The 12,306-nt window shown below is 54.4% G+C and overlaps 1 protein-coding gene and 2 long non-coding RNA genes across 4 annotated transcripts in view; 1 reads left to right on the plus strand and 2 right to left on the minus strand.

Annotated features, from left to right (window-relative positions):
* Nucleotides 1-86: 86 nt before the first annotated feature.
* On the minus strand, nucleotides 87-2,048 carry LOC135238577 (uncharacterized). 2 transcript variants are annotated; one of them, XR_010325151.1, is made up of 2 exons: nucleotides 306-2,048; nucleotides 87-220 (listed from the first exon to the last, which is right to left on the minus strand). It is a non-coding gene; the product is annotated as an uncharacterized LOC135238577 (long non-coding RNA). The 2 variants fall into 2 exon arrangements; XR_010325150.1 differs by having other exon boundaries at nucleotides 276-2,048.
* On the plus strand, nucleotides 1,921-2,774 carry LOC135238586 (uncharacterized). The gene is made up of 5 exons (XR_010325153.1): nucleotides 1,921-2,037; nucleotides 2,098-2,170; nucleotides 2,260-2,447; nucleotides 2,480-2,573; nucleotides 2,722-2,774. It is a non-coding gene; the product is annotated as an uncharacterized LOC135238586 (long non-coding RNA).
* An 8-nt stretch (nucleotides 2,775-2,782) lies between these two features.
* The window catches only part of LOC135249247 (pumilio homolog 1-like), an 18,983-nt gene continuing 9,459 nt past the window's right edge, over nucleotides 2,783-12,306 (minus strand). Inside the window, exons 10-22 of the mRNA XM_064324725.1 lie at nucleotides 11,691-11,842; nucleotides 11,448-11,586; nucleotides 11,239-11,373; nucleotides 10,741-10,962; nucleotides 9,964-10,629; nucleotides 9,416-9,683; nucleotides 8,638-8,767; nucleotides 8,222-8,356; nucleotides 6,303-6,374; nucleotides 4,306-4,443; nucleotides 3,898-4,019; nucleotides 3,267-3,459; nucleotides 2,783-3,047 (exon numbers count right to left, since the gene is read on the minus strand). Coding sequence (XP_064180795.1) covers nucleotides 2,916-3,047; nucleotides 3,267-3,459; nucleotides 3,898-4,019; nucleotides 4,306-4,443; nucleotides 6,303-6,374; nucleotides 8,222-8,356; nucleotides 8,638-8,767; nucleotides 9,416-9,683; nucleotides 9,964-10,629; nucleotides 10,741-10,962; nucleotides 11,239-11,373; nucleotides 11,448-11,586; nucleotides 11,691-11,842 — 2,504 coding nt within the window. The 3' untranslated portion in view covers nucleotides 2,783-2,915. The remainder of the gene's footprint in view (nucleotides 3,048-3,266; nucleotides 3,460-3,897; nucleotides 4,020-4,305; nucleotides 4,444-6,302; nucleotides 6,375-8,221; nucleotides 8,357-8,637; nucleotides 8,768-9,415; nucleotides 9,684-9,963; nucleotides 10,630-10,740; nucleotides 10,963-11,238; nucleotides 11,374-11,447; nucleotides 11,587-11,690; nucleotides 11,843-12,306) is intronic.

Below are 12,306 nucleotides of genomic sequence, written 5' to 3' on the forward strand. Positions count from 1 at the left end.
CATCTCCGTGTGAAACAGCCCATATCATTCAGTCGTGTATGAGGTGTGGAAAAAAAAAAAAAAAGTGACTGGAAACACACACCCAGGAGATTTTAGGGTTTTTGTTTCAAAATAAAGATCACTTTTTTTGACAATCTACAACAAGTTACAAAATATGGTTGCCCAGGCGATAAGCGTACACAGGATCCAGTTCAGACTTTACAGATGGTTACAGGTGTGCCTGTATTCACAGGCCTGGGTCAGGGCCGTATTCACAAGGCCTGGGGTCACAGGGCCTGTATTCACAAGGCCTGGGGTCACAGGGCCTGTATTCACAAGGCCTGGAGTCACAGGGCCTGTATTCACAAGGCCTGGAGTCACAGGGCCTGTATTCACAAGGCCTGGAGTCACAGGGGTCCAACACTGCATGCAGGCGAAGGCCGATGGACCGGACCGGACCGGACCGGGCCTCGCAGCAGCGCAGACGCGCTCAGTCTGTACAAAACGAGACCCCCTTTTACGGAAGAGCGGGGGGTCCGGGGGGGTCTCACTTCAGGAAACGCACCGTTAACCCCCCCAGGCAGTGGAAAAAAACATCACATTTAAAAGATCTAAAAAAAGTCACTTCTCAAATAGGGGGTTGTTTAAACAGTAAATCGGCTAATTTTTCCTTCCTTTTTTAAGTGTAAAGTAGAGACGTTAAAACCATGAAGCATTTGTTTGTACAAGTACTACACTGTATAAGAAAGGGCTTCTCAAAACAAAATTTCATATTACAATTTACAATATACAACAAATATAAGCCACCACCAGAAGTCTGAATATACACTGAAATGCACAGGTTTCTAACTTTTTTTTCCTTTTTAGATTTTCCTTTATAACAAAAAGCTTTTAGAAGCAATTCCAAGTTTTCCACATTTACATTACAGGAGGTTTACAAATGTACAATTATACAATCAGTATGAGATCACTACTGGGATACATTATAGATACAGATTCAACATCAAAACCCAGAAAAACTACAAAGGTTTTATACATATATGTATATATAATATATATTATGATATATGCAAAAGTCTACACCAAGTATACACAATATATTTATCGAAGCAAAAAAACGAAGCGTCTATCCCATGCTAAATGACGGTACCAAGCTTCAGGCCAGATGAGCTTCAGCCTCTGGTGCAGTGGTCTGAAGCGAAATAATTCCAAATGGAAATTTATTTAAAACAAAAACTAACTGAACAGGCCTTCATCCGTTATGCAGTGTGTTCTTTGTAGAGTAGAAAAAGCCTGACTCCGTGGCCCTGGCCTGTGGGACCGGTGCCTGTGGGACCGGTGGACACTGCGTTTGGGTGTGGTGGTCATGTGCTGCACAGATGCACACGGTTTTGGCAGGAGGCTCCACCCCCAAATCTCACAGTTTCCCCGACACCTGTATCCATGGAAACTGCTGCTTGACTCCCGTACCCGTGGAGAAGGTTGCCTGACTCCTGTGTCCGTGGAAACGGCTGCGGTTTAAAGGGACAGGAGTCCAGCAGCAGATAGTGTAGGAGCACGAGGCTGCTTTACTGCCACGCCCTCGAGGCCACGTCATTGGAGGAGAGGAAAGGGGCGGAGCCTGTGGAACAGCACAACCAGAGCCTGGCATCTGGGTGCTGACAGCAGGTGACTGGGGTGGGGTTGGGGTTTAAGGCAGGTGATGGGGTTGGGGTTTGGGGTAATTGGGAGGTGACTGAGGTGGGGTTTGGGGTGATTGGCAGCTGATTGGGGTGGGGTTTGGAGTGATTGGGGTGGAGTCTGGGATTTAAGGCAGGTGATTGGAGTAGGGTTTGGGGTAATTGGCAGGTAACTGGGTGGGGTTTAGGGTGATTGGCAGCAGATTGGGGTGGGGTTTGGAGTGATTGGGGTGGAGTCTGGGATTTAAGGCAGGTGATTGGAGTAGGGTTTGGGGTAATTGGCAGGTAATTGGGTAGGGTTTAGGGTGATGGGGAGGGGTTTGGGGTGATTGGGGTGCAGTTTACGGGTAAGTGGCAGGTGATAGGGGTGTGGTTTAAGGTGACTGGCAGGTGATGGGTGGGGTTTAAGGTGATGGCAGGTGATGGGGTGGGGTTTAAGGTGACTGGCAGGTGATGGGGTGGGGTTTAAGATGAATGGCAGGTGATGGGGTGGGATTTCTGGTGATTGGCAGGTGATGGGGTGGGATTTAGGTGATTGGCAGGTGATGGGGTGGGTTTAAGGTGACTGGCAGGTGATGGGGTGGGGTGTAGGTGACTGCAGGTGATGGGGTGGGGTTTAAGGTGACTGGCAGGTGATGGGGGTGGGGTGTAAGGTGACTGGCAGGTGATGGGGGTGGGGTGTAAGGTGACTGGCAGGTGATGGGGTGGGATTTCTGGTGATTGGCAGGTGATGGGGTGGGGTTTTGGGTGATTAGCAGGTGATTGGGTGGTATTTCTGGTGATCGCCAGGTGATGGGGGTGGGGTTTAAGGTGACTGGCAGGTGATGGGGTGGGATTTCTGGTGATTGGCAGGTGATGGGGGTGGGGTTTAAGGTGATTGGCAGGTGATGGGGTGGGGTGTAAGGTGACTGGCAGGTGATGGGGTGGGTTTTAAGGTGATTGGCAGGTGATGGGGTGGGGTTTGGTGATTAGCAGGTGATGGGTGTGGTATTTTGGTGATTGCAGGTGATGGGGTGGGGTTTAAGGTGACTGGCAGGTGAGGGGTGGGTTTTGGTGATGGCAGGTGATGGGGGTGGGGTTTAAGGTGATTGGCAGGTGATGGGGTGGGTTTTGGTGATTGGCAGGTGATGGGGTGGGATTTCGGGTAATTGGCAGGTGATGGGGGTGGGGTGTTAGGTGATTGGCAGGTGATGGGGGTGGGGTGTAAGGTGACTGGCAGGTGATGGGGGTGGGGTTTAGCGTGACGGGGGTGCGGGGTTACAGAATGCCATTGGGGGCCCCACAGAGGGGCCCCAGGTCCACCCCATTCTTCATGTAGTACTTCTCCAGCTTGGCCAGGATGTGCTTTCCGTACGTGTACTTCCGCAGAGTGGCGATGTGGGGCCGGATCTGGGGTCACATGACATATCACATGACAGGAAGCAGCAAATGCAGGCAAAACCAGAGAGCCATACACACATATGTGAGCACACGCACGCACGCATGCACTCTCTCTCTCATACACACACACGCACGCACGCAGGCACCCTGTCTCTCTCTCTCTCACACACACACACGCACGCAGGCACCCTGTCTCTCTCACACACACACACACACACACACACACACCTTGTGCATGACGATCTTGCGCTGTGTGGGCTCAGCGATGTCGATCATCTTCTGCACCACGTAGTTGGCGTACTGGTCCTTCATCATGGTGTAGAGGGCGCTGTGGGGCCCGTCGTTCGGACTGCACACCTCGTCTATCAGCAGGGCGCGCTCCGCGCGGGACGAGTGCGTCACACACTTCTCCACCACGTTACTGAAAGGGCGCGGAACGCTGTCACCACTACACACCTGCACACACTCACCTGCTTTAATCCAAATGTGTGTGTGTTCATCCTGAGACCCTGAGGTGTTTTATAGGTGCTCAGGTGTGTACAGTTGAGACAGTGTTCAGGTGTAAAGCAGTGTTCAGGTGTGTACAGGTGAGGCAGTGTTCAGGTGTGCACAGTTGAGACAGTGTTCAGGTGTAAAGCAGTGTTCAGGTGTGTACAGGTGAGGCAGAGTTCAGGTGTGCACAGTTGAGACAGTGTTCAGGTGTAAAGCAGTGTTCAGGTGTGTACAGGTGAGGCAGAGTTCAGGTGTGTACAGGTAAGGCAGAGTTCAGGTGTGCACAGTTGAGACAGTGTTCAGGTGTAAAGCAGTGTTCAGGTGTGTACAGGTGAGGTAGTGTTCAGGTGTGTACAGGTGAGGTTACCTGGCGAATTTGTGCTGGCTGAGGCCCAGCACGTTCCCTCGGATCTCGGCCACGATCTTGCTCTTGTCCTCCGTGCGGCCGTGTTCCAGAACGTGCTGGATAACGTAGTTCCCATACTGATCCTAAAACACACAGGAGTGTGTTCACCTGTGCACCTGTGTGTGAGTGTATGTGAGTGTGTGAGTGCGTGTGCACGTGTGATGAGTGTGTGTGAGTGTGTGTGAGTGTGTTCACATGTGAGTGTGTGTGTGTGTGAGTGCGTGTGCACGTGTGATGAGTGTGTGTGTGTGTGTGCACATGTGAGTGTGTGTGTGTGTGTGAGTGCGTGTGCACGTGTGATGAGTGTGTGTGAGTGTGAGTGTGAGCGTGTGTGTGTGTGTGTGTGTGTGTGTGTGAGTGTGTGCGTACCTGCACAAGCTGCTCAGTGTGTTGGTGCAGCTCCTCCAGGATAGGCAGGGTCTGTTCAGGGAGGCAGTGCTCCAGGATTCGCTGGATCACCCGGCAGCCATACGGGTGTGTGGACAGAGCAAACACCTGCGGACACACCTGTCAATCAAACTCTGCGCGGGGTGTGTGAGGAGCGTACCTGACTCAGGGGTGAGGGGTGTGTGAGGGGCGTACCTGGCTCAGGTGTGAGGGGTGTGTGCGGGGCATACCTGGCTCAGGTGTGCGGGGTGTGTGAGGGGCGTACCTGGCTCAGGTGTGAGGGGTGTGTGAGGGGCATACCTGGCTCAGGTGTGGGGGGTACTGGCTCAGGTGGAGGTGTGTGAGGGGCGTACCTGGCTCAGGTGTGCGGGGTGTGTGAGGGGCGTACCTGGCTCAGGTGTGCGGGGTGTGTGAGGGGCGTACCTGGCTCAGGTGTGCGGGGTGTGTGAGGGGCGTACCTGGCTCAGGTGTGCGGGGTGTGTGAGGGGCGTACCTGGCTCAGGTGTGCGGGGTGTGTGAGGGGCGTACCTGGCTCAGGTGTGCGGGGTGTGTGAGGGGCATACCTGGCTCAGGTGTGGGGGGGGCGTACCTGGCTCAGGTGTGCGGGGTGTGTGAGGGCGTACCTGGCTCAGGTGTGAGGGGTGTGTGAGGGGCGTACCTGGCTCAGGTGTGGGGGTGTGTGAGGGGCGTACCTGGCTCAGGTGTGCGGGTGTGTGAGGGGCGTACCTGGCTCAGGTGTGCGGGGTGTGTGAGGGGCGTACCTGGCTCAGGGTCTGGCGGTGTGGGGTGTGAGGGGCGTACCTGGCTCAGGTGTGCGGGGTGTGTGAGGGGCGTACCTGGCTCCCGGTGTGCGGGGTGTGTGAGGGCGTACCTGGCCTAGGGTGTTGGAGGCGTACTGGCTCAGGTGTGGTGGTGCTGGGCGCATACTGCCTGTCTGCGAGGGTCTCCGTTTGGCGCTTACCTTGGCTCATGGTGTGCGGAGCTGTGCAGGCATACCTGGTCCCAGTGTTGCGAGGGCTCTGAGTTAAGGCCACCTGGCTCAGTGCGGTGGTCAGGGGCGTACCTGGCTCAGGTGTCGAGGGTGTAGGCACAACCTGTCTCATCGGTTGAAGTGCGTCCGTGCTTAGGGCGTACCCTGACTCAGGTGCCGGAGTGTGTGAGCACCTGGCTCTTCTGGAGCGTTACCTGCGAAAACGTCTCATCTGAGTTAACCTGCAAGCATGCGCTGACGCACTCGGAGCACTTACCACACACTGGTTCCCGTCTGGTCTACACACACATCACACACTGTCCAGCTCCACACACACCATCTCACTCTAGAGTTACACACACACACACACACACTGTCTCACTCTAGAGTTACACACACACACACTGTCTCACTCTAGAGTTACACACACACACACACAGTCTCACTCTAGAGTTACACACACACACACACAGTCTCACTCTAGAGTTACACACACACACACACTGTCTCACTCTAGAGTTACACACACACACACACTGTCTCACTCTAGAGTTACACACACACACACTGTCTCACTCTAGAGTTACACACACACACACACACACTGGCTCACTCTAGAGTTACACACACACACACACTGGCTCACTCTAGAGTTACACACACACACACACTGTCTCACTCTAGAGTTACACACACACACACACTGTCTCACTCTAGAGTTACACACACACACACACACACTGTCTCACTCTAGAGTTACACACACACACACAGTCTCACTCTAGAGTTACACACACACACACTGTCTCACTCTAGAGTTACACACACACACACACACCTCTCACTCTAGAGTTACACACACACACACACACACACAGTCTCACTCTAGAGTTACACACACACACACACACAGTCTCACTCTAGAGTTACACACACACACGCACTCTCACTCTAGAGTTACACACACACACACCATCTCACTCTAGAGTTACACACACACACACTGTCTCACTCTAGAGTTACACACACACACACACTGTCTCACTCTAGAGTTACACACACACACACACACCATCTCACTCTAGAGTTACACACACCACACACACAACACGTCTCACTCTAGAGTTACACACACACACACACACAGTCTCACTCTAGAGTTACACACACACACACACACACACAGTCTCACTCTAGAGTTACACACACACACACAACACACACAGTCTCACTCTAGAGTTACACACACACACACACACAGTCTCACTCTAGAGTTACACACACACACACACACACACACACACAGTCTCACTCCAGAGTTACACACACACACTGTCTCACTCCAGAGTTACACACACACACACACACACTGTCTCACTCTAGAGTTACACACACACACACACACACACTGGCTCACTCTAGAGTTACACACACACACACACACACTGGCTCACTCTAGAGTTACACACACACACACACACACAGTCTCACTCCAGAGTTACACACACACACTGTCTCACTCCAGAGTTACACACACACACACACACACACACACTGTCTCACTCTAGAGTTACACACACACACACACTGGCTCACTCTAGAGTTACACACACACACACACACACACACACACACACACTGTCTCACTCTAGAGTTACACACACACACACACTGTCTCACTCTAGAGTTACACACACACACACACACACACACTGTCTCACTCTAGAGTTACACACACACACACACACACACCATCTCTCTCTAGAGTTACACACACACACACACACTGTCTCACTCTAGAGTTACACACACACACACACACACTGGCTCACTCTAGAGTTACACACACACACACACACACACACACACACTGTCTCACTCTAGAGTTACACACACACACACACACTGTCTCACTCTAGAGTTACACACACACACACACACACTGTCTCACTCTAGAGTTACACACACACACACACACACACTGTCTCACTCTAGAGTTACACACACACACACAACACACCACACTGTCTCACTCCAGAGTTACACACACACACAGTCTCACTCTAGTTACACACACACACACACTGTCTCACTCCAGAGTTACACACACACACACTGTCTCACTCCAGAGTTACACACACACACACACACACACACACACTGTCTCACTCTACAGTTACACACACACACACACACTGTCTCACTCTAGAGTTACACACACACACACACACACTGTCTCACTCTAGTTACACACACACACACACACTGTCTCACTCCAGAGTTACACACACACACACACAGTCTCACTCTAGTTACACACACACACACACACACACTGTCTCACTCTACAGTTACACACACACACACACACACTGTCTCACTCTAGAGTTACACACACACACACACACACTGTCTCACTCTAGTTACACACACACACACACACACTGTCTCACTCCAGAGTTACACACACACACACACAGTCTCACTCTAGTTACACACACACACACACACACTATCTCACTCTAGAGTTACACACACACACACACACACTGTCTCACTCCAGAGTTACACACACACACACTGTCTCACTCCAGAGTTACACACACACTGTCTCACTCTAGTTACACACACTCACACTCACACACACACTGTCTCACTCCAGAGTTACACACACACACACACTGTCTCACTCCAGAGTTACACACACACACACACTGTCTCACTCCAGAGTTACACACACACACACACTGTCTCACTCCAGAGTTACACACACACACACACTGTCTCACTCCAGAGTTACACACACACTGTCTCACTCTAGTTACACACACACACACACACACACACACACACACACACTCACTGTCTCACTCTAGAGTTACACACACTCACACTCACACTCACACACAGGGGTGGGGGGATACTCACGATGACCTGCTGCTCAGAGGGGATGAACTCCAGGGCTTTCTGTATGACCCTGCAGCCGTACATCTGCAGAGCCAGAGACAGAACATGGCCCCTGATACGCTCTGCCAAAGCCAGCTTCTGATCCAAACTGCCAAACTGCACAGAGAGAGAGAGAGAGAGGGCGAGAGACATTAACACTGCGCACAGAGAGAGCGCGAGAGAGAGAGACATTAACACAGCACAGAGAAAGAGAAAGAGAGGCATTATCACTGTGCACAGAGAGAGAGGGCAAGAGACATTTACACTGTGCAGAGAGAGAGAGACATTAACAGAGAGAGGGTGAGACATTACTACAATACACACACACACACGCACACGCACACACACACGCACACGCACACACACACACACACACAGATTTTAGTACTTTTCTGCACCTCAAAGAACTTCTGGATGACGTAGTTCCCAAAGACGTCGACCATGAGCTGGTATGCTGCCTGCAGGATCTCACTGAACACCAACTGCCTCTCTGCAGGACTGGCCCGTTCCAGCTTCAGCTGGATAAACCTGAGAGGGGGGGAGAGAGGGGGAGGGGGGAGAGAGGGGGGGGAGGAGAAAGAGAGATTCAGTCTGGTTTGGGCTGGAGAGTGGGGGGGGGTGGGGGTGGTGGTGGTGGGTCTTAGGGGGGGGGGGTGGGGTGTGGGAGTGGGTGGGGGGGTGGGGGTTGGTGTAGAGTCGGGTGGGGGGGGGGTTGGGGTGGTGTAGAGTCGGTGGGTGGGGGGGTTGGGGGTGGTGTAGAGTCGGCTGGGTGGGGGGGGGTTGGGGGGCTGGTGTAGAGTCGGGTGGGGGGGTTGGGGGGCTGGTGTAGAGTCGGGTGGGGGGGGTTGGGGGGCTGGTGTAGAGTCGGGTGGGGGGGGTTGGAGGGCTGGTGTAGAGTGGGGGGGGGTTGGGGGGCTGGTGTAGAGTGGGCGGGGGGGGTGGTGGTGCTGGTATTGGGGGGGGGGGGTGGTGTAGAGTGGGGGGGGGGGGGGTGGTGGAGGGGGTGGTGGTGGTGGTGCGGTTAGAGTGGGGGGGGGGGTGGGTGCTGGTCTTAGAGTGGGGGGGGGTGGGGTCTGGTTTAGAGTGGGGGGGGGGCAGTACTGGTTTTAGAGGGGGGGGGTGGGGTGCTGGTCTTAGAGTAGGGGGCGGGGCTGGTTTTAGAGTGGGGGGGGGTACCTGGACCCGTGCTGGTCCTGGGAGAACTCCATGATGTGGCCGGCGATCTCGCGCAGCTGCAGGTTGGGATAGCGGTTGTTGCGGAAGTCCTCCAGCAGCCGGCTGCGACCGGACGGCATCACGTCCGACATGCCGTAGCGTAGCCGTGACGACGGGAAGAGCTGGCTGCTGGGGCTGAACAGGCTGGAGCTGCCGCCCGCGTTCCGGAACTTCGCCTCCGCCCCCGGCGCCGCCGAGACGTACCGCCCGCTCCCATTGGTCAGGCCTCCTGAGGCAGACCAATCAGAGCACAGTCAAACCCCGCAGCCCCCTCAGAGTGCTGGTCCAAGATCAGTTCTCAGCTCAAAATGGATCCGGTTCGGATCTCCACTGACCCCAGATCAGCACTTAACCATTGTTTCTCAGTCATTAAAAGAAATGGTGCTCTCTGACTTCTGCACAGTACTGTATACACACACACTTCAACAAACATTTGGAAAATCAAGAACACACACAGTGGACACAGCACAGACAGACAGACAGGCAGACAGGCAGACAGGCAGACTGACCCAGGTTGATGCTGGAAGAGGACCCGTGGGTGGAGAGGGAAGGGGGCGGGGTTAGGGAGTGGCTTGGGGGCTGGTTGGGGAGGGGCATGCCGATTGGCCCGGGGGAGGAGAAGCCCAGCCCATTGTAGAAGCCGTGGCCAATGGGAGTGAGGCTGCTGGGGGCGCGTTTGTAGAGCTCTGACCCGCCTGTCAGAGAGTCCCGCCGAGACCCTCCTCCTGTACTGGAGCTCGCCACTGGGGGGAGACAGAGAGCAAACTGAGTGTGTTTGTGTGTGCATGTGTGTCCATGTGCGTGTGTGATCGTGTGTGTGTGTGTGTGCATGTGTGTCCATGTGCGTGTGTGTGTGTGTGTGTGTGCATGTGTGTCCATGTGCGTGTGTGATCGTGTGTGTGTGTGTCCATGTGCGTGTGATCGTGTGTGCGTGTGTGCATGTGTGTCCACGTGCGTGTGTGTGTGTGCGCATGTGTGTCCATGTGCGTGTGTGATCGTGTGTGTGTGTGCATGTGTGTCCATGTGCGTGTGTGATCGTGTGTGTGTGTGTCCATGTGCGTGTGATCGTGTGTGTGGTGTGTCATGGGGCGTGATGATCGCGGTGTGTGGTACCTGTGCGTGGATCAGGGTGGAGGGCTGGTGTAGGCCCCTGTAAGCCCCCCCCAGGGTGGTACCTGGCGTGGGCCAGGGAGGAGGAGGGCGAAGCCCGCAGTGCGAACCCCCAGCGTGCTCGGCGTGAGCCCTGGGAGACAGAGAGCTGGCTCATGGGACGCGCGCTGGGCGGCTGGGGGCCTGGGAGCTGCGGGCTGGCGGGCTGGGCGGGGCCTGCGAGCCGTAGAAGGAGCTGGAGGCCAGACTGCTCGGCTGCTGCTGCTGGGACCCCAGAGCCCGAAATGGCCCACTGCCCCCTGCACCCATGCCCCCTCCCGCCCCCATACCCCCACCCGGCCCCATGCCCCCACCCATGCCCCCACCCGGCCCATTCGCAGAAGCTGCTGCTGCTACTGCTGCGGGGGGGGGAGAGAGAGAGAAGGAGAGACAGAGAGAGAGAGAGAGAGAAGGAGAGAGGTATTACATAGTCATACATAAGTTTCCTCATCACACGGTCATCATACAGTGCTGTTATTAAAAATATTATATGTACTGTAGAGAAGTATTTGCCCCGTTCCTAATGCCCTCTATTACTGCATATCTGTCATGCTGAATGGCTCCAGATCTTTAGACAAAATTTCATATCACACACACACACACACACACACACACTCTCACACACACACACACACCTGCTTGTGCGGCGGAGGGGCTGATGATGACAGGAGCGGGGGCCATGAGCCTGACAGGTCCGCTGCGTGCTCCTGTGTTCACCACTAGCGCCCCCGTCTGGTCGTAGTAGGCAGCGGGAGCCAGCACCGGATACCCTGCAGGAGAGAGAGCAGTGAGGACGGCGAGCCCTGTGCCAAGGTCACCGAGGCAGGGGTCAGAGGTCACTCACCAGGGACCCCAGCAGCCAGGCCCTGCCCAAACGCCAGCGCAGAGTTCACAGCCGCCGCGGCAACCAGCTGCTCCGTCTGCTGGCCCTGCTGGCTCTGGTTCGGGGTCAAAGGTCGCTGGTTACTTCCTGCACGCAGTACCTGCAGCCGCACAGGGGAGCGGGGGTCAAAGGTCAAGATCAAAACTGGAGGGGAAATATAATGGCACAGCCAATGAGTGAGGGGAGATGGGCCCAGCCAATCACCTGCTGCTGGCTCTGCTGGTTCTGGCCTGCCGCCTGCTGATTGGCTGAGCTGGAGGCGGCGGCTGCAGCAGCGGCCTGCTGCTGGAAGAGGTTTGCGGGGTACACCCCCCAGGGAGTCACGCCGTAGTACTGATGGGGCACTACAGCCGGGCCTAGGGAGGAAACAGCCACGAGAAACACTGCAGCAAGGCTCCAAGGGCACTGGAAACGCTGCTGAAAGGTTTTACAAATGTTGCTGAAATGTTAACATAACATAATGACCAGAACAGTTTCTGCCTCTACTACGTGGCCTGGCAGGCTATTCCACACATTGACAGCTGGGTAATTGAAGTCACCCATAATAATAGTCTCACCTTCCTGACGAGCTTGTTTTACGTTGCCAAAGAGCACTGAATTCACATACTGTCCGAAGCACATTAAAATGCTTTTACATAGCGAGCTACACCCCCACCTCTCTTACTGGATATATCCTTCCTAATGAGTTTTTTCCCTGCTATGCTAAATCCCCATTGGCCTCCCCAATCCATGTCTCTGTAATGCCAACTAATAGCCCCCAATATTCATAGTTTTCTGAAAGGTTGTGGAATCGTTGCTGAAAAGTTGTGGAAACGTTGCT

The sequence above is a fragment of the Anguilla rostrata genome, chromosome 1 (assembly GCF_018555375.3).
Source record: "Anguilla rostrata isolate EN2019 chromosome 1, ASM1855537v3, whole genome shotgun sequence".
Taxonomy (NCBI): domain Eukaryota; kingdom Metazoa; phylum Chordata; class Actinopteri; order Anguilliformes; family Anguillidae; genus Anguilla; species Anguilla rostrata.